The sequence below is a fragment of the Vipera berus genome (assembly GCF_964194415.1).
Source record: "Vipera berus genome assembly, chromosome: 6".
NCBI lineage: Eukaryota > Metazoa > Chordata > Lepidosauria > Squamata > Viperidae > Vipera > Vipera berus.
In genome coordinates this window covers 77,916,110-77,943,710 of record NC_138208.1, presented here as the reverse complement: position 1 = coordinate 77,943,710, position 27,601 = coordinate 77,916,110, and the positions used below count along the sequence as shown (strand labels likewise).

The following is a 27,601-nucleotide window of genomic DNA, read 5'->3' as shown; positions in this document are numbered from 1 at the left end:
GGAAACATTTCTTTATAGGGCAAAAATGGCAAACAAAATTCACTGCTACAAATTGTAACTATAGTTACAAAAGTGAATACTTATAAAAAGAGATGGGGCAATTCTTACTGATTAGCCTTACAAAACTACTAAATTCACAGATAATATGCTATCAGCCACAATGGATTTAGATTTAGATTTTATTAGATTTATATACCGCCCTTTTCCCGTAGGACTCAGGGAGGTTTACAAGGTGTTTAAAACATCAATACAAAAATTAAAAAACAATTAAAAATGGCTATCCCTGTACTCTTAAGAGGCAGTTTATATCATCATAGTACTTTGCTATTTAGCTCAGGTTAGACGCTGCACAATTCAACAAACACCCATTAACTTATATATAATACTACTAAAACTCTTGTTTCTGTTTGACACTTTGTAGCCTCCAATGCATCATAGAGCAACAATTTTTGAACCAACATACTTTTTAAATGGACCAACTTGCAGAATGAGTCCAAAATCTGGGATCCATGACTCCCGTGGGATTGAAATTTGACAAAGTTTTAGTGCCATACTTTCTGACTACACTTTCCAGGAACGTATAGCTTGTATAGCACAGTGGCCCCCAACCTTTTAGGCACCAGGGACTGGTTCCATGGAGAAAGGGGGTTTTTTTTGGACTGGAGGGGCGTGGTTTTGCGTGTTGCCTGCATCCCATGGATGGGGCTTCCCTTTTTTGCACAGCCTGGTTGTTGGCATACCACGGCCCGGTACTGGTCCACAGCCCGGGGGTTGGGGACCCCCAGCATAGCACAAGGAAAGTTGGGAAGGGCATATACCTACTCTGTATCCAGCCTCCCTCTGGCCCCTACACCCAATTGGCTGGTAGCAAGATCTGACAGGCGACCACTGGCAGCTTTGAAACCATGGTCAAAATTTTAGATCTCTTAACGGCAATGGCTAATAAGGGAAGAATGAGGGAGTAACATGGATGCCTATTGGTAAGATAGGGCTGTTTGAGTTGAGCCTTCTTCCTCCCTTGGGGATATGCCAGAATGAGAAGCAAGATGCAATTTTCCTTGTGGTCCATGGCTTCCATAGTTCTCCCTTTCCACAACAATGTGGCAGGCAGTTCCGCAGGTCACCTGGAGGAAGAAGGTTTGTGATTGGAGGGGAAAGGTGCAAGCCTATATTACATTTGGAAAGAGGAAGGACGAAGGAGTGACTGGGAGGCCTGGCCAATGATAGTTGAACCCTTGAACCCTCTTCTTCTCTTGTGGTAGGTCCCTCCCTTTATTCTCCCTCCCCCTAGCAAAGTGACAGGCAGTTCCATGAGGAGGAGGAAGAGGAGGAGGAGGCAGCTTCCCCAGAGCTCTCAAAGGTCATAAAAGGAGGGAAAACGATGCAGGGCTGTGTTATATGTTGAAAGAAAAATCACCCAACCAGTCACGGGCTGTCTAGCTGTTTCAAAAACAAAACAAATTCTCCCTTCCCTCTCCCAAGTGACCTTAGCTACAGTTTTTCTGGATATCTTGGAAAAACAACTGCTGCTGAAGACTTTTTAGACTACTTAAGACATCTTCAGTGAGATGCCCACCAGACCAACATCCTTCCTGTTGGCTCTCTTCTTCCTCCTGTTCAACAGGGGTATCAGAAGGCAAAGAAGGACATCTGGAGATGTAACCCTGATCGGACTGTACCGACTGTCTCTGAACTTTGCAAGCCTCCTCAAATACCAGCTGTTGCTGTTCATCAACATCTTCTTGGCAACGGGGCATATCCGAGGGGACGATACTTTGTTGATAGAGGGAATACATCAATCCCTGCAGTTGTTGCCTCACATCAGCTGGCAAGGCCTGGGGATCTGAGGATAAATCCTCTTGAAGAATGACATTATTTCTTCTTGGGATGCTAGCTTCCATCATAGGCACACTTTCTAGCCAATCTTCATTGGTCAACAGTTTTTGACTGAGTATCTCTTTTTCTTCTGCAAGGGCAGCTGGCGTGACCACCTGAACAGAAGGTGTCTCAGCAGGAGTGACCAGAGTTTGGAATGCTAGATCTTCTTGTGACAGATGCTGAGGTGTCAATTTATATGCTCCCAAGTCACTTTCATTAACCAGAAGATTGACTAAGCAATAGCTATTGGGGTCAGGTTCCTTTGGAAGCAGTTGCTTCTTAAGAATTCCTTTCCCGGGGAATATTAATTCTTCAGTGAGTTCCCCACTTAGAGATTGTAGATCACCTTCATCCTCACGGCAGACACATTCACTTTTAAACCAATCTGGATGCTCAGCCTGCCATGCCTGGAATTTCTGCAAAGACTCCTTCAGCTGTTTGCCACAGGGGCTTTCGGTGTACTTTTCAGGCGAGATGGCTGGGATCTGATGCATTCGCCCTGGCTCAAATTTTTCAAGATCCTGGATTAGAAAGTAAATTTCCTCAAATTTATCCATCAGCTGATATTTGGAGGTGACATGGAATGGGTCTGGAATGTCACTCTCATTGCTTATGCCCTCAAAGTAGCAGATTAAATACAGTCCAAAGCAAGCTGGCTGCTTAAAGTCTGGTAAAATCAGATTCAGTGCTGGAGTGAACATGTCCCCTGTTGGTAGCAGGTGATCTTGCTTCAGATGTACAGTGGATTGCTCGTGCCCAAGCATAGCCTGCCACTTGGCTCGAGTACCTCGGGAACACAAGATGATAATCTTTGAAGACAGCTCTTCCATTTTCTGTTTCTGCCGAGTAAGCCAGCACATCGCTCCCATCTCAGAGATCTGATGTTCCTCTAGCCGGTCTAGGATGACCTCCGTACCACACACTGTGATCATGAACTGAGCAAATTTCAACACAATGTCTACATAGAGCTTGTGATCAGCAGAATACACAATCCAAACTGTACGTGGCTTGAGGTGTGGAGGAGGTTGCAACATAGGGGTGACGTCTGGAAAATCAAAAAGTTAAATACATAAAAAATGTAATATTATAGTTGCTGCCCACCCCCAATACATGGAAAACAAGGAGTACAAGAAATAGGACTGTTACTTGTCTACATTACTGCACTTAATATTAAAACAATTTTTAAAGTCATTAGCTTCACTTTAGTCAATTAAACTTTATCTCTAGTACCAAATTTTTAATGTGGAAGATATTTTATTTCAGAAAATAGCAATCCTTGGTGTAGAAACTTATTTCTCCTGCAAAAAAAGTTGTCAGTCCTTGATATTAATATAAACATTGCCAAGCCGATATTCAGCCACAGAAATAGATGAATAGTTTATAACTCTATAAGAATTGACTTTGCCTTTGTTTGTGTGTATGTGACTGAAAGCACACATGCAACTTTTTAGAAAACAAAGAGTCAATACTGTCCTCTCTCTGAATCTAATCCATGTACTTAGATTATAAATCAATGCAGAGTCATAGAAAGTAAAAGTTCTCTTACCTTGGAGTTCAAAATCACAGTTTTTTGCTGCAGAATTTAATTCTAGGAGGGAAAGAAGAACATAGAAAATGTCAAAGAACGTAACTTGGATCAAAAAAAAAGTTCAGATACTTTTGGAAAAGGAGGGATAACGATTCAATGACTTTCGTCCTGAGACTCAAGTGCAAGCAAAGAAAAGCAGGATCTGGAATTGGAATTTAAGTTTTCCTTGACACAACTGGGGAAACATAAATGAAATGCTGAAAAAATGGCGTCAGATTGACCAGGAAATTAAGATGATTGGCTATCATTAACAATGGGTAGGACAAAGCCTTCCAACTGCATCACTTTGTATCAGTAGGCTATCTAAATTTTGCCCAAAAGGGCTGAAATTGAGTTTTCCCAGACTCTATACTGCTCCTCCCCTGTTGAATATCATGGATTAACAGGTGGGGAGACAAAGGGCAAAGAAAGATATACCGTATTTTCCAGCGTATAAGACGACTGGGCGTATAAGACGACCCCCTACATTTCCTGTTAAATTATAGGGTTTGGGCTATACTCGCCGTATAAGACTACCCCTCTTCCAACGCACACCAAATAAAAATTTAAAAACATCAGATTTGATTTTAATATGGTAATTTTAATTCAAATGCTTATGACATGCAGGTGCTTAGTAGGAAAACTGTCACTTATAAACATAAGGCTGTTTGTCATCAAACATGTAAACATAAAACAGTGCAAGTGGATTAAACTATAATAATAATAATAATAATAATAATAATAATAATAATAATAATAATAATAATAAGAAGAAGAAGAAGAAGAAGAAGAAGAAGAAGTTGGAGGGGACCTTGGAGGTCATCTAGTCCAACCCCCTGCTAAGGCAGGAAACCCTATACCATTTCAGACAAATGGCTGTCCAGTCTCTTCTTAAAAACTTCCAGTGTTGGAGCATTCACCACTTCTGGAGGCAGGTTGTTCCACTGGTTAATTGTTCTAACTGTCAGGAAGTTTCTCCTTAGTTCTAGGTTGCTTCTCTCCTTGATTAGTTTCCATCCATTACTTCTTGTCCTGCTTTCAGGTGCTTTGGAGAATAGCTTGACTCCCTCTTCTTTGTGGCAGCCCCTGATTCCAGCAACCATTCCCTATTTTCCTAATTCACTTTTTCACTTTTCCTAATTCACTCTAAAGCTTTCCCTGCGCAGAGCCTTAAGTAACACAAGCTGCCTGCAATTAGTGCAGGTTCACAGCCCACCAGGCTCAAGGTTGACTCAGCTTTCCATCCTTCCAAGGTAGGTAAAATGAGGACCCAGATTGTTGGGGGCAATAAGCTGACTTTGTAATAATGCTGCTTGGGGGGGGGGTAAAAGCCCTAATAAACAGGCATATACACAGAATGAAGGCTATTGCTAAGCACATTGATTTGTGCTTTAAATTGTAAGCCACCCTGAGTCTTCGGAGAAGGGCAGGATATAAATGGGATTTTAAAAAAAAAGACCAAATGGGAGATCCGCTCCAGGTTTTCCAGCCAGCCTGCCCAGTTCCTGAGTCAAATGTGTCCTTAGAGCTAAGCCGCTGCTCTGGCTGCTGCCTTCCCCACCTGCCTTTCAAGTTGGGATATACTACAGCTGCTCTTCAACTTTAGAAGAAAAGACGCCCAGACCCCAGCCTGTAAAAAATCACAGACTGCAGCTTCTTCTCCAATTGGTCCCGCTTTCCCTGCGTAGACTAAATGGGAGATCCGCTCCAGGTTTTCCAGCCAGCCCTGTCCCTAAATTTTCAGCACCCGGCGTATAAGACGACCTCTGACTTTTGAGAAGATTTTCATGGGTTAAAAAGTAGTCTTATACGCCGGAAACTACGGTACCTGAAAATTAAGCCCTGACCTGATTAGCCTCTTCCCAGCCTGCAGTTCTCTACAAGATTCAGCCTGTCTGCCCAAACCTGAAGTTTTTTTTGGGGGGGGGGGAGAGCTTCCAGGGTGAGAAAATAAATGACTGCTGCTCCTGCACAAATTTGGTCCAACTCAACACCATTCCAATAAAGATCTGAAGACAAAACACCTCTTAGACCCATTTCTAGAACCCACCTTACCTTTTTGTCTTCGAGTAAGGCAGATTGCGGAAGCAAGAGCTGAACCAACTAACAGAACGCAGATGATAGTGTGGGTCCAAGGTAAACCCACCGAAAATGTATCTGAAAAATAATATCAATAAAAATGATAGGTCGAGTCATCAAACCAGGTAATACTCTACAAATGTCTTGATACATAGGAAAGGCCACATTTTTAACAACAGTGGGCCACGAGATAGTAGAACAATTTACTTTATTGGTTCTGCACGAAGCTATTGTGATATTTAATATTTCAAATTCCAATCTTCAGCTTAATTGGGCTCTCCAAAACAATGTGGTATAACAGAGGGCACATGTAAGTGTGGCCAGGCATCACGCAAATTATTACTGCATCCACAAAAACATTAACTTTCAAAAGAAAGTTCCTTTTGAGAGTAGGGTAAGCTCCTGCAATAATTTTTTTCTTGATTCTGCACAGAGCATTCAACCCCAAGTCCACATTTTGTGGTACAAAAGCAACAACAGAATCATGTTTACTCTTTCTGGGAGAAAGGACAATTTGTACCCCTTCAGTTGTTAACCTTAAACATATACTCATGGGGGTTGCTAAACTGAAGGAAAATCTTTTAGGGTAAAAGGGGAGGGAATTTGCTAAATCATCCAGATATTATACTTCCTTCATACTCAGAAGTTTAGATATATTTCTGTACATTAGAATACATGAATTAGGGGAGAATCCAGTTCTTAAGTTCTTGTTCTATAGAAAAATTGACTTTTTTCTAACTATATCAAATCACTTTAAGAGTATATATGCACCATTCATTCCGGAATGATCAGTAACACTTAAAGCATCAGCAGAAGAACATGGGATTAAAAACTGGTGCCTCTTACAGTCTGTAGCACAGGCAGGAAAGATTGGCTGGATCTGGAGAAAAAAAAAGAAAAGTGAGGGTAATTATAGCAATTAGTTCAGTGCTCAATCAGCCACCAGATTTAAAAAGTTAAAGAAAAAAATAGCTTATGTAGGACTACTATTTTCTCTTGGATACATTATATAAATAAAATGTAACATATTATACATTAGACAAAACAATGTACAATAATATATTAACATGTAATTATACTACTATGCACTATAATGCATTATATTATTATATACAATATACTATTAATATAGTATATTAACAATATACTATATATAACAATATAAGTAAACTTTATTTTTTTAAATTATTTTTTGTCCCATCAAGTCAGTTTTGAATGCTGGTGATCCCTTGGACAGGTCTCTGCAGTTTTCTTGGCAAGATTTTGAAAGTAGTTTGCCACTGCCTGCTTCTTGCTAGGGCTGAGAGAGGGACTGGCCAAGTTCACCCAGCTGTCTTGGTGCGTAAGGCGGGACTAGAACTCAAGTCTCCTGATTTCTATCCTGGTGCCTTAACTGCTACATCAAATATGCTCTCAATATAGATAGTATATTATTATTATTGATGATGATTTCTGAATATAAACATATAAAGATAACAGACCAAATATAACTGTAGCTGGAAAAAAAGAAAATGTGGATAATTGATGTGACAATACCAGGGGATTGTAGAACAGAACAGAAAGAATTGAAGAAGATCACAAAGAAAATTGAAAGATTATGTTATAAACTGGCTGTGGTTCTCCCAGGGGTTATCGGCACATTGGATGTCATACCAAAAAAAAAAATCTTAGATAGCACTTAGAAAATCTGTACATTGACAAAATTTTCATTTGTCAATTACCAAAGGCCACACTGCCTGGTTCTGCACATACACTATACTGATACATTATGATTATCCTAGGTTCTTGGGAATAACTTGATGCATATGAAGGCCAATTATAAGCTTAAGAACTGACAACTGTGACTTCACATTGATGTGAACAGATAATAAAAATACTTCTCGAGGTACAATTGCAATTGAGCACTGTAAAACTCATTATTTGGGATGGGGTGATTTTTGCCAGAACTGTAAATAAACACCGGTTTCTGGAATAATGTGGTAGATGGTTACATGACTGCAGGTGTGCTGCAAACAGCCGTAAATGTGGGCTGATTTTGAGTGTCTAAGATATTGTAATTTTGAACTGTTGCTAAGCGATCACTTGTTAAGTCAAGGGCTACTTATATTCAGAAAAACTAGGCCAAAATCCACTTACAGTTAACTGAATGTGTTATGTTCATAAGCCTGTCTTCATAATAATCAAAGTTTTTAAAAAGGCGGGCAACATTTCTGCGGCAATGAGCAGGTTTGGAATTTTAGTAAGATGAATGTTATACCAAAACAGCTGGAATGACATGCATGGCTGATCATGAAATTCATATCTATCAGAAGGCAAATAGATGAGATTGTTCCCCGTATCTCCTCTGGCTAAGACCCAGTTAATTATTTTATTTTATTTTAATTTTAATTCCATTTATATCCCGCCCTTCTCCGAAGACTCAGGGCGGCTTACAAGCTTAGCAGTAGCCTTCATTCTATGTATATGCCTGCTTATTAGGGCTTTCACACACACCCCAAGCGGCATTATTACAAAGTCAGCTTAATTGCCCCCAACAATCTGGGTCCTCATTTTACCTACCTGGGAAGGATGGAAGGCTGAGTCAACCTTGAGCCTGGTGGGATGCGAACCTGCACTAATGGCAGGCAGCTGGTGTTACTTAAGGAGGCATTAGCCCACTGCTCCACCAAGGCTCTTATTATTATTATTATTATTATTATTATTATTATTATTATTATTATTATTATTATTATTATATAATTATAATAATTATCCTAAGTGACCTCTGTTTTTTACTGGGTAAGGGGACAACTGTCAAAGGGCTGGAGTACAACCCCCTCCCTTTATTTTCTAAATATATGTATGGGATGGTCATATCTTTGGAGGTGAAGAGGTACTTCATGATCTTGGAGGTAAAGCTAATGTTGGAAAATGCCTAGCCAGTCAGAGAGGAGGGATCAAGCAGGGAATTGGCCTTGAATCTTTGTGTGGCCATAAGAGATCCAGGACTGATCTCCCTAAGCTTCATAGAACCTTGTCTATCTGTTCTCAAGGGAAAGCAACCAGTTTGGGAGATTCCTGTATTATAGGCAGAATCTAATAAAACAGTTAGCTTGAGTCCTATTTTGTAGATCTGATTACTTGTGCCTGACAGCTGGCTTCCTAATGTCTATCTATACACATGCTGATTCTTTGACAACACAATAGAAATGGCTTTTAAAAATACTTTTTAAAAATCATCTTTTTGTAAGTTTTTTTAAAAATTCCCAGAATAGTCCACAGTCTTCGCTGAGGTCCGACCATATTTAGCATCTAGATGCAGACAAAGTCCTGCAGAGTTAATGCTAGATTAAAGGCTGACACTTTGCTTTTAATTTTTTAAAAAAAAATACCTAAAAAAGTGATCTGGCAGTTGCCAAGAGAAATATCCATAGGCACATTGATGTTCATGAGCCCTATATTGGCTACAACCTAGCTAAGAGTGAAGCAGATGTTGTCTGAAGCAAAAAGCAGCATGCAGCTGATTTTCCTTAATTCAGTTCTGAAATGAAAGGACTCTTTTTCCTTTTGATGTTTCTTTTCCAGTTTCTACCACTTCAAAGGAACATTCCTTACTTTAAAAGACTGCAGATGCCTAAAGAACGAAAAGGAGAGAGGTCTCTAAAATAAGTGAATCAACACTGTCATCTTTGTTGCCGCATGTTAACAATTCAGGATTCTGTCAACTAATTTATGACCACCCAAACCCTGAAGTTTTGGCAGGTGAGTTGAAAAGCTAAGCACTACAGGGCCAACTCGATATTTGGATGGGAGATTATTGGGAAATCCCAGGACTGGAGATAAAATTGGGAAGTCAAAACATCCCAGAAGAAAGCAAACCCATTTTTTTTACTGTTGTTTTATGGATGTGTCTATTTGGTCATCAGAAGCTGAGCTTGAGTTCTGGAGAACATCCTTATCTCCAGTTTTCTCCCTCCCATCCCCACCAAGGTAGTCCTCGAGTTATGAGAACAACTGAGCCTAACATTTCTGTTGTTGAGCAACATGGTTGTTAAATGAGTTTTGTCCCATTTTATGATCTTTCTTGCCACAGTTGTTAAGTGAACCATGCAGTCATTAAACAAATCTGGCTTCCCCCATTGACTCCACTTGTTGGAAGCTAGCTGGGAAGATCAAAAATGATGATCACATGGCACTCTGGAGAGGACACTGCCTATAAGTGCTATGTGCTTAGAGTTTGAACCATTGTCAGAGACCCCACATACCCACTTCACAGTCTGTTTCTGTTGCTCCCCTCTGGGAGGAGGTTTTGAAGTATTTATAGCAGAACTACTAGATTCTGGTATGAGCCAGCAGTGTGCTGCAGCTGCCAAAAAAGCCAACACAGTGCTAGGCTGCATTAACAGAGGGATATCAAGATCACGTGAAGTATTAATACCACTTTACAATGCCTTGGAATACCACATCCAGTTTTGGTCACCACGATGTAAAAAAAGATGTTGAGACTCTGGAAAGAGTACAGAGAAGACCAACAAAGATGATTAGAGGTCTGAAGGCTAAAACATATAAGGAACGGCTGCTGGAATTCAGTATGTCTAGTTTAATGAAGAGAAGGACTAGGGATGACATGATAGCAGTGTTCCAATATCTCAGGTGCTGCCACAAAGAAGAGGGAGTCAGTGTTGTGATTCAGGGTCAGCCTGTGGGTTCGGCAGTTGGGTCGGACGATTCAGAAGAGGAGGAGGGGGGTGTTGGAGAGGTTGCTGAGGGTGTTGGAGAGCTTGCTGATGAGAGCCCTCAGCCAGGCCCCTCCCACCTGGTTACGACGCAGACCCAGCTGTGTGAGCCTGACAGTGTGGATGAAGATGACCCACAGCTGGCCCTGTTCAAGGACGCCCGACGCAGGAGGCAGTCAATCAGCAGTAAACAGAGGAAGGCAATGGGGCACCTCGGAAGGAGGCAGAGAGAAGCCACGCCCTGAACTGTTTAAAAGGGGAATGCGTGGGAGGGCTGGTTTGCTGAAGGCAACCGTTTGAATAGCTCCTGTTTCATGGTTCGTGTCTTGTTTTTGCTCTGTTTGCTTTTGTGTCCATAAATTTGGCAGGCTTAGTTCCAGCCTCTTGCCTTCTTGTAAAGGGGTTGTCCCTGCCTTATCTGCAGGGCCGGTAGTAGGCTGGTACAGAACAGTCAAGCTATTCTTCAAAGCGCCCGAAGGCAGGACAAGAAGCAACGGATGGAAACTAATCAAGGAGAGAAGCAACCTAGAACTAAGGAGAAACTTCCTGAAAAGTTAGAACAATTAACCAGTGGAACAACCTGCCTCCAGAAGCGGTGAATGCTCCAACACTGGAAGTTTTTAAGAAGAGACTGGACAGCCATATGTCTGAAATGGTATAGGGTTTCCTGCCTGAGCAGGGAGTTGGACTAGATGATCTCCAAGGTCCCTTCCAAGTTTACTACTATTATGACTATTATGGTTGTTCCTTATGCCATAGGTCACAAACCTTTTTGGTTTGCTGGCCCAGAAAGAGAGGCAGGCACTGTTATGGCACACATGTACACACAAATGGGCCACGTGCGAGTGCCCATATGCACGCAAACAGGCTGCGTATGTGCAGATGGGGCCACACAAGCATGAATGCTGCAAATGGGACAGCGCTAGTGCCAGCGGGATGCTCAGGGCGGCATTAGCGCTGGTGGGACACTTGGGGCGGTTCTAGTGCTGGTAGAATGTTTGGGGGCAGTGCAGTGCTAGCGGTGGTAGGATGCTCAGAGCTGCATTAGTACTGGTGGGATGCACAGGGGCAGGGCAGGATGCTCGGGGCGGGGTGGTGGTAGCACCAGCAGGATGCTCATAGCAGTGCTAGTGCTAGTAGGATGCTTGGGAAGGGTGGCAGTAGCACCAGCGGGATGCTTGGAGCGGCGCTAGTGCTGGTGAGATGTTCAGGGAGGAGCGATACTAACACTGGCGGAATGCTTGAGGATGGGGTGGTGCTAGTGCCGGCGGGATGCTCGGAGCAGTGCTAGTACCGGTAAGATGCTCAGGGGCAGAGCGGCACTAGTGCTGGTGGGATGCTCGGAGCAGTGCTAGAGCCAGTAGGATGCTTGGGGGGTGGGGCGGCGGTAGCACAGACGGGATGCTCATAGCGGCGCCAGTGCTATTGAGATGTTCGGGGCAGAGTGATACTAGCACTGGCGGAATGCTTGGGGATGGGACGGTGCTAGAACCGGCGGGATCCTCGGAGCAGTGCTAGCACCGGTGGGACGCTCAGGGGCAGAGCAGCACTAGTGCTGGCGGTATGCTCGAAGCAGCGCTATAGCCGCTAGGATGCTTGGGGGGGTGGGGCGGTGGTAGTACAGACTGATCATTGTCACTTTTTTCAGTGCTGTTGGTCACTAAATCAAGGTCAACCTGTAACTGAATGTGACTATTAACATGGAGGAAATTATTGTTTTATCAGAAGCTAATAAAGCTAAACCTACCTCCACTTTGTATTTGCAACAAATCTTCAAGTTCCTTTCCAGCTTGACTGTGACATTAAGGCGCTGCTGCAGACCTTTCTGCAGAAACCAAGAGGCACAGTTGAGACAGGACCAGCAACAGCGGTGTGATTAATCTAAAACAGGGGTGTCAAACTCGCAACCTCACGTGACGTGTCGCAATGTATCACGACTTTTTTCCCATTACCGGCAATGGGGTGGGCGCGGTTTCACCTTGACGCATCTGGCCTCTGGGCCGGCAGTTTGACACCCCTGATCTAAAACATTGTACCTATGGAGTAACTAAGCAGGCTCAGAAATAGAAATTAAAGGGCAATTGCATTTTATCATAAAGCAGTGAATGGATTCAGGACAGCTCCCATGTGGATGTGAGTGGCAGCTGTCGTAATGGTGATGCACTTGTGTATTTTTCAATAGCTATGCCAACATGAAATCAAGTAGCATAGCATAATCTGGAGTGGCTGATCAAACTTCACATACAAGCATGCGGATACTTGACTAGCGTTCTGCTGCTGAAAAAGCAAGAAATTGCGGCTTCTTCTATTCAATTATTCTGAAATAGTTTCTCCTTTTCCAATAAACAGCAAAAAAAATTCCTTCCTTGCTTGGAAGCAGTTCTGGTTTAAAGGCATATTAAGTAAACAGATTTTTGCTCAGCACACCATTCAAACCACTTTGGGGAAAAAATCCCTTAATTTCCTAGGAAATAAAAGTAGCATAAAATTCTAGATTCTGACATGGTGAAAATGCAAAAGCTGTCTCAATCTCATAAATAAGCAGGTGTCTAACTCTCACGATCTACTATTTATGTCAAATTCACATTTGGTAGTAAACAATGTTTTTAAAAGACTCAAATTCCAGACATGCTAGCTGTTGATTTTTTGTTACTGGGAAGAGGAGAGTTCTGATGGATTGGCAAGTAATGGCACTGATAATGAGGAAGTGCTAAAGTAAAATTAAATGCCTGGAGGAGAAAATACAGTGGAGCAAAACTGATTACCTCTGAAATGGTTTCCGTGGCCCTCTTGCACTCCTTTTTATCCTGCCGAAAACTGATTACATGGATAAAATATGTGGCTGGCATCTTTGCAGGGTCAAAGCTCAGCACCACAGAATGATCATCTAGACTTGTTCCATTAATTCTGGGTTCCCACGAACTCCCTAAGTGCAGAAAACTCATCAATGACACCAAACGGCACTGCTTAGGGATGCACCCAAACACCTGAAAAAAGCATACCTATTTGTAGACACGGTTCTGTTTTTTTCATGGTAGGATGCGTGCAATCTGCAATGGAAAAAAACAAACAGATTGCATCTGTGTTCTGAAAGACAATACGGGTTAAACTGGATACTTCAATTTGCAAGTAGCCTAAAAAGAACTACGCTCAAATGTAAGCCAACTATGAAAAGATTATTGGGCTAAAACTATTAGTTTTACATCATTAGGGGAAAAAAAACCCCTGCATTTGAATTACAGAAGATGTAATGTATTTTTTTTAAGAAAGCACATTTCAGATAGCTTCTACAAAGTTCATTCCACAGACTCGCATTGTATCATCTAGCAACTTCCACAAACATCCACCAATGTACTAGAGCAGGGGTGTCAAACTCAATTTCATTGAGGGCCGCATCAGCATTGCAGTTGCCCTCAGGGGGCCAGGTGGGTATGGCCAGGGTGGGCGTGGCCTACTGGGTGGGCGTGGCTAGAGTGCGTATGGCCTACTGGGTGGGCGTAGCCAGCTCTACAACGTTCGCATGAAGGGTGCCTATGGGTGCCTGGGCAGGAGTGGGACAGATCTGAGGGAGGGTCTCTGGGCTAGGGCCAAGGCAGTGGGGGCCATTCCCTCACTGTTTCCAGGATGGCTTCGCGGGCTGCATGAAATCACTTCGTGGGCCGGATCTGGCCCCCGGGCCTTGTGTTTGACATGTCTGTACTAGAGGCCTTTATATCCCTGTTTGGCACCCCGGGTTTCAGCGCCATGTTGCCTCTACTCCCTTCCTCCCCAGCTGAGTGGCTTTAAATGCCATGTGTTGGAGGTATTCTCAAAGAAGTGGCAGGTTTCTCTCTGCTCAGAACTAGTTCATTCTTCATTCCCCTACTTTTATTTTTTTATTTTTCCTCAATGTGTTTACTTTAAGCACTGCAAACTGCAACTCTGAATGTGCAACCTTCACACTATGTACTGTAGACTTTGTTTATCAGTAAATTCTTCTTCAGGATATCCTAGTGTCAATTGGCACAATTAAGGATTCTTCATTTACATCTCTTTCAATTCCATTTTTTTTATTCTTTCAGGTAAGCTTCTGCTTGTGTATATTTTTTTCCAAGCAGATAGGTGCCAACCACCTAAATTTTGATCATGTGACACAGTGGTGGGATTCAAATATGTGAACAACTGGTTCTCTGTGTGGATGCCACTTACAGAAGTCTATTCTGGGCCTGGGCAACAAAAAATTAGCTTCCGGTTCTGCCAAACTGGTGCGAACCGGCTGAATCCCACCACTGATGTGACCACAGGGGTGCTGCAATGGCTGTAACTTGGTGGTCTGGATGTAAGGAACATTATTTCAATGCTGCTGTAACTTTGAACAGTTGCTGAATAAATTGTCATTAACTGAGGATCTGTATAGTTGTGAGGCCCTCATAATGGTTACCCATTGCTTATCACCTTCCAGATCAAGTATTGAAATGTGCTATAGTATATAGGGCTGCCTTTAAAGACTATACAGAAGATACAGTTGGACAGAATGCAGCAAGCAATCTGCTTCTAAATATGTTGGCCATATAACACTGGCTCTGTGAGCACCCATTAACTTCCTTTAAGCTTCCTGGTACTATTCAAAGTGCTGTTTTGTATATAAAACCCATTATGGCTTAAAAACCAGATATTTTCATGACTGCCACCTTCAGGTAGAATCAAGCTATCTGGGGCTTTCATCCTGAACCAGGTTGTTGAGACTCATCCCCATCAAGTTGGGGGTTGATGTCCACACATTTTAAAGTAGCCAAAGTTGGGAAGCGCTGATCTAGGAGTGCATTGTCAATAAAAAATCTGTAAATAAATATACCATAAAAGTGTCCCTTACTTGGTACTGTGAATGGCTTTGATCTCCTGTTATAGTCCCCTGCAGTACTTAATTTGGGCAAATGATAGACAGTTACTTGGTACATTTGGCCTGGCTGTACCTCAAAACGGTTGAAAGAGAAATTCCACTGAAACAATATGAGGAGAAATCTTTTAACAAACATGCAGTGACTCAATGAAGTGACTTATAACACCGAACAGGTATGAAATTCTGTACTAGGAGAAAGAAAAGAAAATTCACAAGCCAGAACTATACGAGCACTTAGGCAGAGCAATTCATTTTGTTCAGATCTCTAGTTATCTGGATTTGAAAGATCCCCGTTTCATTTTCCATGATTTGGGGAAAGAAAAGTAAGGAGTTCTTTCTCCATATCCGCATAGAAATTCGTTTCTTTCACCAAATGTGGAAACAACATATTCTAACACAGGTATTCTTTTTTCTGCTTTCCTATAATGAAAAGGAAAAGAGGATTCTTGTTCTGAACCAGCCCTCTTCTCGCACCCCTAATCAAAAGAAGAGTCTGGAAAGCGTCCAAGGCTAAAAGGCTTCTGCCAAGATTTAATTACGCAGTTAACAAAAACACAAGAGCTTGTCTTCTCAAGCGGAAAAGGTTGCTTTCAGCAACCAGCCCCTCCCCAAACACTTCTTTTATAGAGAGCTCAGGGCGTGGTCTCCCTGTGCCTCCTCCCGAGGAGTCCCATAGTCTTTCTTTGTTTGTCCCTGCTCGTCTGCCTCCTGCGTCGGGCGTCCTTGAACAGGGCCAGCTGTGGGTCATCATCCTCCGCACTCTCGGGCTCACACAGCTGAGAAGAGGTCCCCGGCTGAGGGCTCTGCAAAGCCTCCAAATCATCATCATCAGCCGGTTCGTTTCCCTCCTCCCCCACATCTGAGTCCTCCGATACATCGGAGCCGGCTGTCGGACCCACAGGCTGGCCCTGAGTCACAACAATTCTCTTCACAATGCGGAATCTTGTAAACATGAATTCATATTATTTTATGTACAAGATACCTAATACAGCTCTATCCTAAACAATTGATGACAACTTTATTGTCACTTTGAATGTACACCAATCGGCATACATCAAAATGAAATTTCGTTGCATACAGCTCTCAAATGTTAGTTTTTAAAAATAATCTAGGACAAAGGTCCCCAACCTTTCTGGCTCGGCGGCTACTACTCATGTAAGTGGAGCTGTGTGCCTGCATACTCTCATCTGCCGTTTGTGTGGCCTGGTTCTGAATGGGCTGTGGCCTGGGGGTTGGGGACCCCTGGTCTAGGAAGTAAATTCACTCTCTTTCCCATATTTCTGATATAACACAATGTACAGTGAGAAAACGGTGATGTTAAATAATAGATTAAAAGATGTTATAGGCTGGCAACTGGAGTCATGGGAGAGAAAAGCACTCTGGGGTAATCAAGTATATTTGCTTCCCATGAATGTTTTTCAGTCTGTGACCTCTTATTCCAGGACATCTAGAAATATTCAGCCAGTGCTGTTAAAAGTGAAGTTGCAGTACTGTGTTCTATCACCTCCTTAAGCTGAGGAACACAACATAGCTGGTGCTTTTACATCAAGCAGAAATGGGAGCAGCAATAACCCAAATGTATAGGTTTAGCTGTTTCCCTGCTTATAGCCTGGCCTTTTCTCATCCCTTCTCTCATTTTTTTTCTGCACTGCAGCATAAATCATATAGTTATTCCAACACTAGCATTTCACACACAATAGAGACTATACCAAGTCATCTAAGCTTACTGTATGTAACAGATCATGTTCTTAATTACAGGGCTTTTCTTAAGCACCAGGTTATTCTTTGGCTAGCAAATGTCATACTTTATATAGCAAATATACTGTTATTTATTTATTTACTTTACTAAATGCACCAGGCTGCCCAACCCCATTGCAATTCTGCTGGATTCTGAGGAGGCGAAATATAAATTAAAACATTCATGATCGCTTACCCGGCCCCCATTGTCTGGACGGACTTGGAATGTCAAGTTATTTTGAAAGTCAAACTGAGCGCAAACCTGCCGATTACTGCTTAACTGTACTACAGCCAATTCCACTCCTCTGAGATATATGATGCTTGCTATTGTTGAAGAGAAGACATAAAAACATTGGTAAAGAGTTCTCTCTTTGTATCCTCTGATCATGCTGCAAGCTAAACCACAAGAAGATTTATAATTTACAAACAGCATGCAGGAGGTCAGGACAAATGTTTAAAAAAGTATTCCTTCCACCACCATCACCCCAACTGTGCAAAATTAAGTTATAGTGTTCAGTCCAGGAAATGGAGAATCATGGGCTACAAAGACCAATGATCACAGTCAGCATAAAGCAACAAAGACTTGTTCAAACGTTTTGATTTTATTCTATGAAAAAACCCAATACATACTGACATGCTATACTGCCATTTTAATATTCATCCCCAAATTACTCTAAATTTTTACATTTTTATTCTGAACTGTTGTTATCTGAAAGGAAAACTACCTACTACCCAATCATTTACTTTTAAAATTGGAGGGTACCTTGGATTCACCACAAGCATAATAATACAGACAGATTAATTTTTTCTCTATTTTTTTAAGTAAGTGTTTTAAAATCAGGGTTATTTTCTTTTGAATAACTTTTGAATGAATTTTTAAAAACATCACCAGTTCATATTGTTACTAACCTCCTAAACTAGCCTCTAAAACATGGTGGAGATAGTTCTGGCTACTATAACTTGTATAATAGATAATACAACATTTTTTACATGCCGTAAAAGTGCAGTTCTATACTGATTTCTTGCTCACGTACCATCAGTAGCCACTTTCCAGTCTATCTTCAGCACAGGGACCAATTTCCCATCTTCAGCAAGAAATGTATCAATAAATACGTCAACAGAACTTGGGGCTGAAGGAGTCCATTTCCAAGGAAGGAGCCAGCTCTCATCCACACAATAACCTACAAGTTTGATGGAAATTAATTCAGTCCCACTTTTGAGATAGCAATTGATTTTCCTTTGGACTATAACATTCTAGCTGTGATGCCTCCTCTCAAACTTTCAGTGCAGCACAAGCTATCAGATACTATCTGCTGCATTGCAACGCTCTTTAGAAAAGCTAAGAAAAATAGAATTAAAGGGTGAACCAAAGTGAGCTTACACATGTATTAAGTGTCCATACTGAACAGTCAATACTCCACATAAGCTGCTATGCTTCTTAGCAAAATGTGCTTTCTACTATTGACTAAACCTCTCACCTTCTACCAGGCTTCCCCAAATTATCTCCAGATGTGCATTTTCTAGAATTTCTAGCCAATTCTGATAACTCTGTAAGATACCAGGTTGAGAAAGGCTATTCTAAAAGATAATATGTATGATAAGATGTGTGTTAGATGTAGCTGGACACATGTTATTTACAGTAAGAATTCCATAGTAGGGTATACTCTAAAATGGATTATTCAGAGTATTGTTACATTTCATTCCTGATATAAAGGTGCACTTTGGGTTAATTTTTGGAAAAACAAGCTTATTATATATTTCTTGATTTAGAGAAAGCATATGGTAAATGGAATAGGATTAAGTTATGGAACATTTTATGTGGATATGGAGTTGGAACTTTGATAGCTCCATAGAGTAAAAGTAATGTATGAGAAAAATAAAGCACACATGAAAATCAATAGAATGACTAGTGAGTGGATAACATTAAGCAGGAAGACATATGTGAGATATTCTCTTCTTTGTTTACCGTAATATGTTTGTAGATGTGTGTATAACAAATGTTTGGAGTGACATTAGAGGTGGTTGGGGATGTGAATATAGGTATACTTTCATATGCAAATTATGTTGGTCCTGAACTCATTTGAACCAAACTTGAGATATAGATACCTTACACTAACATTCCTCCTAGTGAAATATCAATCTTATAAAATGTTGGACAGAACAGAGTTAGTATTACAAATCTAAAATGAGCAAAATTAATTAAGAGTGAAACCAAAAAAAGTGCACTTACTGTTTCGCACAAGGCAGCGTAAACCCTACAGGAGAGAGCATAAATATGTTACTAAAAAAAGTCTTAAGAATCATACAGATCATGAATGTTGCTTCACCTCAAAATGGGTATTTTTCTCACGTATATTTTCAGCTCAAAAACCCCCACCCCTCAATTTAACTGATTTAACTGATATTAAGCTTTACAGACACTTATTTATTAGTTTACTAAGCTGGGTATTTATTACATGATTTTTCACCTGCAACCACTTTAACATGTTTAAAAAGAATGTATTTTTTCTTTGTCATACATGTGATTATAAATGTATTCTGAGAAACAAATGTAACAAGCTGTGTTGCTGAATCATTATAAAAAGGAAATACAGTATTATCTTGTTTATATGCAAATACTCCTATAAAAATAGGCAGAATAGTTAACATAGATCACAAAGATAAAAATGGTTGACGTTTATTTTCCTGTTAATTCTACTTCTCTATGAATCGACTGTTTATTGAAAGTGGAGTGACATCTTCCCCTTTGAAATCCTAAAGGTTCAAATAAGTAGCAGAAAAGTAAGCAGAATGTCCTAACGTACAACAAAGAATGATAAACACAAGAAATCTAGATACTTTAAAAAGGGATTGCGTTTTGATTATTTGGTTACAATCACCATTTTGATATTGATGATTCCCCCCCCCTTATGGTTGCCCAAATTCCTAGGGTAATTTTATGTGAAGCACTCAAATCTTTAGCTTTTCTATCCTTAGGAAATATTGACAGAGTGACTGAAATGATTATTTAGTCAATCTGTGTGTGGCCCTCTAACCATTTCAAAAAAATTCCCCAAAGTTACTAGGACACCATATTTTTACAAGTGAGTACGATCCTATTTTGATCCTAGTTCACACGGAGAATGTTATCTTTCTTGACAAAATTTCCCAAATGTCATCTGATGGAGAAACTTTACACTGTACTAAGAATCATTCACAGATACATGGAGGGTCAACCTAAAGTACCATATAATGTCTCCAATAGCATTCTGTCATGGTGTTCAAAATAAACAGTTACTACCGTATGAGTAGTGATTTTGCAGAGCTTATAAACTTAAAACAGGGGTCTTCAAACTCGGCCCTTTTATGACTCATGGACTTCAACTCCCAGAATTCCTCAGCCAGCATGCCTGGCTGAGAAATTCTGGGAGTTGAAGTCCATGAGTCATAAAAGGGCCGAGTTTGAAGACCTCTGACTTAAAAGAAGTTATTTTACTGTTATGTGTTGACGCATACTTCCCATACATTGCCCCAACTTCCAAAACTGTGGTTAGGGATGTTTGCATATCTGTCCTTAATCACATCATTGCTGTGTGATTTCAGAAGAAAGAAAGAAAGAAAGAAAGAAAGAAAGAAAGAAAGAAAGAAAGAAAGAAAGAAAGAAAGAAAGAAAGAAAGAAAGATTGTATAAGTTTCTGTATGTTGTTGTGAAGTGTCAATGCATGTTCTTCACAATCTGTTTTAGGACAAGCTTGGCAGATAAACAATAATAAAAGAACTTACACACCAAGCAGACTAGTGTTCTTATGTGCTTTTATCTACCGTATATTCTGAAGTTCCCAGTGACTTATGCTTGTGCTAGATTCTTCCTAGAATCCTACACTATATAAAATTCTCAAAGTTAGAATCAGAGTTTTAGAATCAAATATGTTAGGGCTAACATTTCAAGGCTGAAAAACTACCTCCAACCATTAAATGGAGGTGTACACTACTGTAGTTTGTATCTCTTGGTTGCTGTCTAGTAGTTCTCTGCCTTCCTATAGCTCTAAAAGGCATCAATATTTCTTTAAAAAGCAATGCAAAACAATATGCTTGTTCCATGCAATTTTTTTTGCAAATTATACTGCATGCAAGTTATTTTGTGCAGCTTGATTTTTATGTTTGTAGAGAACACCTTTGACAGTAAATATAATAATTCTGACAGGCATGCAATATTATCATTTGGTTTAGTATTAAGATTCTTATTAAGGAATGCAAAAACATAGGGAGAAGTCACATGCTTGCAGGGCAGTTAAATATGTTACTTTTGGGAAGGATCATTTCCTGGAGTGGTGGTTTGTTTATCCCTCAGTTCCTTTTACCACCATTATCAGTAGCACAAGTAGACAGAGAACTATTCCCACAGCACTTGTCTGCTGTAGATGATCTTGTCGAATATCTATAGATGAATTGTAAACATATTTTATAAAGACCAAATAAAACACCATCAGGTCAACTATGACATTCAAATAATAGAAAATGAAGCTATTATACTGCATTAGATTGAGTCATATAAGAAAGCTTTAAATCTTCCTGAAGTTTCTGAAATCTTTAAAAATTACTTTAAAAAACCTTAAGACATTTTTTTAGCAAGAGTCCTTTTAAGAACCCATCTCCCCCCACCTGTTTTATAGCTTATTTTTATTCTTAAAAATTTGCAGATCAAGCTATTATTTAAAAAAGATTTATTGTCTAGATTTAAATTTGGGAAGATTTTAAGGAATGTTAAAATTTTAAAAATAAAATAAAGCTACTATCAGTTTTAAAAAGATAGTCCTCAAGTTATGAACATTTGTTTAATGAGTACGAAGCCTCGTTGAAAAGTGACTTATGACCACTTTTATTGTCATGTGATTGCAATTTGGACTGTTGGCAATGTTCTCCCATTTATGAAAGGTTGCAGCATTCTGTGATCATGATTGGGAACTATTTTTGTAATTTTCTGGCAAAAAAATCCATTGGGAAAGCTGGATTCACTTAACATTTGTGTGATTTGTTTAACGACCTCTGATTTGCTTAACAATCTTGGGATTCGCTTAATGACTGTTATAAAAATTGTCATAAAATCAGGTCTGACTCAACTTAATGATCACAATGCTTTAAGATGGACATTCCAATCCCACTTGTGGTTATAAGCTGTGGTCTATCTGTACATTTCATTTGCTCTTCTAAAGAGTCAATTTAGTCTGTACTTAAATGTAACATGGGAATAATTTAATTTAGCAAAGTAATTAGACATTTTTATCCTCAAAATTATGAAAGGCATTCTTCATTATTAAAATTATTGTTTTTATGCTTCCAATAATTCACTGGTTATGATATTCTGAAGCTTATTTTGGTTAATAGGTGCTACTAATAGGCCACTTACAGTACATGAGTAAACATAATGTTAGAGGAAGTAACTTTACAATCTTACAAATTAATTTTTGCAACCTGGAATTCACACTGTGTACTCATGTGAATAGTGAAGTCATATTTACTAAAATATTAAATCAAATCCTTTATTTAAACATATTTAAATTAATTATATACATTATTTTCAATGGAACTAAGTATAAATGCACATATTTATCATAAAGTAATTGGAGAAACATGACATTAAGCAATATTACTCTAACTAGTTCACTTTGCTTACTGAGGGTAAGAAAGAAACGTTAAGGTCACAATTAATCACACAATCGCTATCTCTACTTTCTATATACATTTTCTCCTGACACAATTGTTCCCTTTTTACCATGCATATTCAACATAGATGGTCATGCAAGAAAAACATGGACAAACTGCACTATCATCACTGGTTAAGAAATTTACTATGTCCTCATCCGGAAGTTAACAATCTTGGTTTCCTACTATTGTACAATTCATAACAGATGTGTGACTGCTGTTTTGTGAAACAACTTTTAGCTGCTTGAATTAGTCTTGTCTCATTTTGGAAGCAAGACTTACTTTTTGGGGTGTGCGTTGCACTTTCAGTATTCTAGGTACAGGTAGCCCTCCACTTATGACCAACGTTATGACAATGCTGCAAAAAAGTGACTTACAACTGTTCCTTGCACTTACAACTATTGCAGAGTCCCTGTAGATACATGATGGCAATTTGGGCACTTGGCAGCCAGCATGTAATTACAATGGTTGCAATATCCTGAGGTCACACAATCACAATCTGTGACTTTCTCAGCTAGCTTCTAACAAGCGAAGTCAATGGGGAAAAGCTGGATTCACTTAATGACTGCAATGAGAAAGGATGCAAAACTGAGGTCACACAATCACAATCTGTGACTTTCTCAGTTAGCTTCTAACAAGCGAAGTCAATGGGGAAAAGCTGGATTCACTTAATGACTGCAATGAGAAAGGATGCAAAACTGAGGTCACACAATCACAATCTGTGACTTTCTCAGCTAGCTTCTAACAAGCGAAGTCAATGGGGAAAAGCTGGATTCACTTAATGACTGCAATGAGAAAGGATGCAAAATTGTGTGTGGTCATGTGACGACTCAATAAGTGCACTACTTGGTGACAGAATGTCTGTAGTTGTAAGTTGAGGACTATCTATAACTTTTTTTTCTTTACTACTCCTAAGTCTAGTGTTGGGGCTAGATTTACCATAGCACAAACATTTCTTTTTGTTACCAACTAATGATCATCCAAATTTTTGCTACACAGATCTGATAGTTAAGAGAAGATAATTGGCTAAGTAGACCCATCTTTCTTTCTTTCAACCTGACCCAGGCCTTGCAAGGCCTCTCCCCCTGCCTCATAACCCTCTTTTGCTTTTTTTAAAAAAATTCTTTTAGACTGAAAACTGTGGAAAACAGACTTCATTAAAAAATGCAATTGCTGGCATCCATTCAGGAATTAAGTAATAGTTGTTGGTAATGTTTATATATGTGGATGGGTGCAGATTTTTTTAAATAAAAAGAAGCAAACATAAATATATATTGTTACAATTTTAACATTCAAACTATCATTCCAAGAATGCTATAAAAATATGACCTTATCAGTAATGTCTTCTGTAATTAGTGAAGAGATAGATGGCTCTCCCCTCAGGCACTGAGATACTAATGTTGGAACTCAGGGTTTGAAGAGATAAATGGGTATATTTATGGACCAGGTACCTGGTTTTTCTTGATTTTTCTCACTTTTTCTTTTTGAATTAGTGTAGTTCTAATGTTTGTGTTTTTATCACTGTTGATAGCCATCCAGAATTGTGTGCTACAAGATAGGTGGCCATATAAATCTTTTAAAGAAACAAATAATGCAGAATTAGTGAAAACATGAGGACTATGTAAAGCAGGAAACTGAATACAACATCTGAAGAACAATTTCAGCTGTATTATTAAGCTTATCCTCCTCAGGAGATGACTATATAGATATCCTCCACTTACAACTTTGACTGTTCAAAGTTACAAGAGCACTGAAAAAAGTGACTTATAACCGTTTTTCACACTTACAACCCTGCACAGCATCCCCATGGTCATGTGATCAAAATTCAGACATTTGGCAACTGATTCATATTTATGTTGGTTGCACTGTCCAGGGGTCATGTGATCACCTTTTGTGACCTTCTGACAAGCAAAGTCAATGAGGGAATCAGATTCACTTAACAACTGTGTGACTAATTTAACTGGTGCAGTGATTCACTTAACAACTGTGGCAAGAAAGATCATGAAATGGGGCAAAACTCACTTAACAAATGTATCATTTAGCAATAGAAATGTGGGCTCAGTTGTGGTCATAAGTCAAAGACTACCTGAACGATGATCCCTAATCTAAATAAAACCAATATATGCATGGTTTGTTTCTGATGACTCTTACATAATCTGATTAATTTTATTTGTATTTACTGAACACAGACATACGTGTACACATGTGCATTGAATGTATGCTGGATACTTGTTTATATTAATTTTTTGAAATGCTATTGCTTGTATTTTTGTATTAGAAGTTATGAGATTTTAAAAAATGATATAAAATGTAGAAGAAATTCACTTTCAGTGAAAATATTTCTTTTCCATGAAAAATATGGTGAACAAGAGTATATTTTTAATACATCTCTTTACCTAGGGAATACATAATATGCTTTGCTGTGATACAGCTGCTAAAAAAGCAAATACCATCTTGGGATGCAATTAACAGGAACACAAATTCCAGGTAATAATCATTCCCTGATCAGACCCAATTGGAAATACCGGATACCAACTCTGGATACTGTAGCTTAAAAAACAAGTAATAACTAAAGCAAGTTCAAAGGACTGCATCCAAGGATGAGGGTCTGAAAACTGCATGAATAGGAACCCTAAAACTAAGGATCTGTTCATTATTTGACTGAAGAGACATCAAATAGCAATCTTCAAATACTTGAGGGGCTATAGGGGAGGGGATGGATTTCTTCATCGCTCCAGAATAGAGCCACTAAGTTACCAAATTAAATCTTTATTGTGGTCATAGACCAATATAAACTAATGGGTTAAAACTGCAAAGGAAGCAGGTTCAAGATAAATATTAAGACGCACTTCAGGAGTGCTTTAGCTGGGAGCCAGTGCAACAGTCAGCAGCAGGTGAGTTTTCATTTATTACTTTCATTGGAGGTCTTTAACACCTGGATGGTCATCTGTCACAAGATTCTAGTTGAAGATTCTAGACCGGTAAGAAGACATTGTATTTTGGATGCTCCCTGGACTGTTGCTGTTGCTTATCTGTTGTTATTCGTGTATGACCTGGACTGTTTATTCAGATTGTGTTTTTGTTTTTACACCCAATAGTAAAGTATTTTTCTGTTTATCACAACTCAGTGTATCTGTGTGGTTACTGTGTGACTCTTACTATTCTCAGTACGCTTTTGCCTGTGTAGGTTCCTGATAACTCAAGAAGCACTTTGCTAACACTAGTCTAGTGAATCTTATAAAGCAGACATGTCAAACACAAGGCCCGGGGGCCGGATCTGGCCCGCGAAGTGGTTTCATGCGGCCCACGAAGCCATCCTGGAAACAGTGAGGGAACGGCCCCCACTGCCTTGGCCCTGGCCCAGGGACCCTCCTTCTGCCAGAGACCCTCAGATCTGTCCCACTCCTGCCCAGGCCCCCATAGGCACCCTTGATGCGAATGATGTAGAGCTGGCCACGCCCACCCAGTAGGCCATACGCACTTTAGCCACGCCCACCCAGTAGGCCACGCCCACCCTGGCCACACCCACCTGCCCCCCTGAGGGCAACCGCAATGCTGATGCGGCCCTCAATGAAACTGAGTTTGACACCCCTGTTATAAAGGTTTGGACCCAACGACCTGTAATTTCCTTTACAGCTGTATGATTCTAACCACACACATGGCCAAAATCAGAGAAATAACACCACCTTCTAGGGCACAGGTCTGCAACCCGCGGCTCCGGAGCCGCATGCGGCTCTTTCAGCCGTCTCCTGCGGCTCCCAGTCTTCTGCTACGTGTAGTCCCCCCAAAAAAAAGTGGGACTAAAAAAGTTCAACCAATCAATTCAAATATGCAGGGTAGGTGCATATCTCGCCTTGGCTCCACTCTTCAGTCAAACCCTGTTCTGCGCATGTGCGCATGTACGCGCATGCGCACACATTTTTTGCGGCTCCCAGTTTTTCCTTTTGTGAGGGAACCGGTTCTGAGTGGCTCTTTCACTGTTTCAGGTTGCTGACCCCTGTTCTAGGGCACAGGTGTCCTTGGCAACTTTAAGACCCGTGGACTACAACTCCCAAAATTCCCCAGTCAGCCATGCTTAAAGTATACATCTTAAAGCAGCCAAAGTTGAACACCCTTGTTCCATGGTGTTTTGCTAATAGGAAAATAGACTGAAAAACAAAACGCAAAGGTCAGAACTGCAAGATCGGGAGCTTTTTGGAAAGATCAGACGATCCACAAAAGCTTCAGAAACAAAACTGGTACACTCTCAACCTGCAATTGACGCAGAAAAAGGCGAGAATCTTGCCACAACTTTCTCAAGTCAAGGGAGTTCAAGGCAGAATCCGCTCGGCACGTTCAACGTCCCCAACCGGGTGACTCCCAAAATGTTCAGATCATCCGGCAGGCCCAAGACAGGAAAGGCTCCTTCACACACACACACGTCTCTCCGGGATACAGTCCGTTACGCTTTGGGGAAGAAAGACGCGTGTCCCTCCGCCCTGCTTCCCGCGGGCTACCACGCTGTGCGCCCGTCCGGGCCCGACTTACCGGCTGGGAACAGTTGAAAAGTGGCGGGGCGCTGAGGAGAAGCCTCAGCCCTGAAAGCCCAGGGAGCAGCCCCGCCAAGAGCACGAAGGACCACGAAGCGTCTCCCCTCATCTTCCTCGACGCCGCCGCCGTCCCGCTCCCGAAACGAGACCACCAGCCTCATTGACCCGGCTCCGCCCGCCTCTGGCTTCCGGGACGAAACTCGAAACGGGACGCCGGGGTGGAGTCTGAGGAAGCTCACCTGAGGCGGGGCATAGACGGGTGGGTGGGTGGGCGTGGTCGCCAGAGGAGGAGGGCGCGCGCCGCCCATTCTCGGTGAGGGGGCGGCGCAAGCGCGGCACCTTGAGGCGAGGAGGTGCGTGGGCGGGGCTTGCAGGAGAAGGTGGGCGGGCCTCCTCCTCCTCATCTTGGAGCGGCGGTGAGGAGACAAGCTGAGGAAACGGGGGGGGGCGTGGCCTCGCACGAGCCGCGGCCGTTAGTTAGCTCGAATCTGAGGTGCCGGTTAGCTTTTCAAAGGGCGTCGATGCGAGCGCGTTA

The 27,601-nt window shown here is 40.9% G+C and overlaps 1 protein-coding gene and 1 long non-coding RNA gene across 3 annotated transcripts; one reads left to right on the top strand and one right to left on the bottom strand.

Annotated features, from left to right (window-relative positions):
• IL17RA (interleukin 17 receptor A) lies at positions 1–27,394 on the bottom strand. Of its 2 annotated transcripts, none has more exons than XM_081330217.1 (12): positions 27,065–27,394; positions 19,086–19,110; positions 17,890–18,036; positions 17,052–17,179; positions 15,092–15,218; positions 13,242–13,289; positions 13,005–13,165; positions 11,987–12,064; positions 6,296–6,404; positions 5,501–5,602; positions 3,425–3,466; positions 1–2,923 (listed from the first exon to the last, which is right to left on the bottom strand). In XM_081330217.1, exons 1-12 carry the CDS (start codon positions 27,173–27,175, stop codon positions 1,488–1,490), a joined length of 2,514 nt encoding a protein of 837 aa, XP_081186343.1. In that variant the 5' UTR covers positions 27,176–27,394; the 3' UTR covers positions 1–1,487. The 2 variants fall into 2 exon arrangements, with proteins under 2 accessions (XP_081186343.1, XP_081186344.1); XM_081330218.1 differs by having other exon boundaries at positions 6,371–6,404.
• LOC308669492 lies at positions 4,639–9,144 on the top strand. The gene is made up of 3 exons (XR_014026773.1): positions 4,639–4,698; positions 5,516–5,649; positions 9,089–9,144. It is a non-coding gene; the product is annotated as an uncharacterized lncRNA (long non-coding RNA).
• Positions 27,395–27,601: the final 207 nt, after the last annotated feature.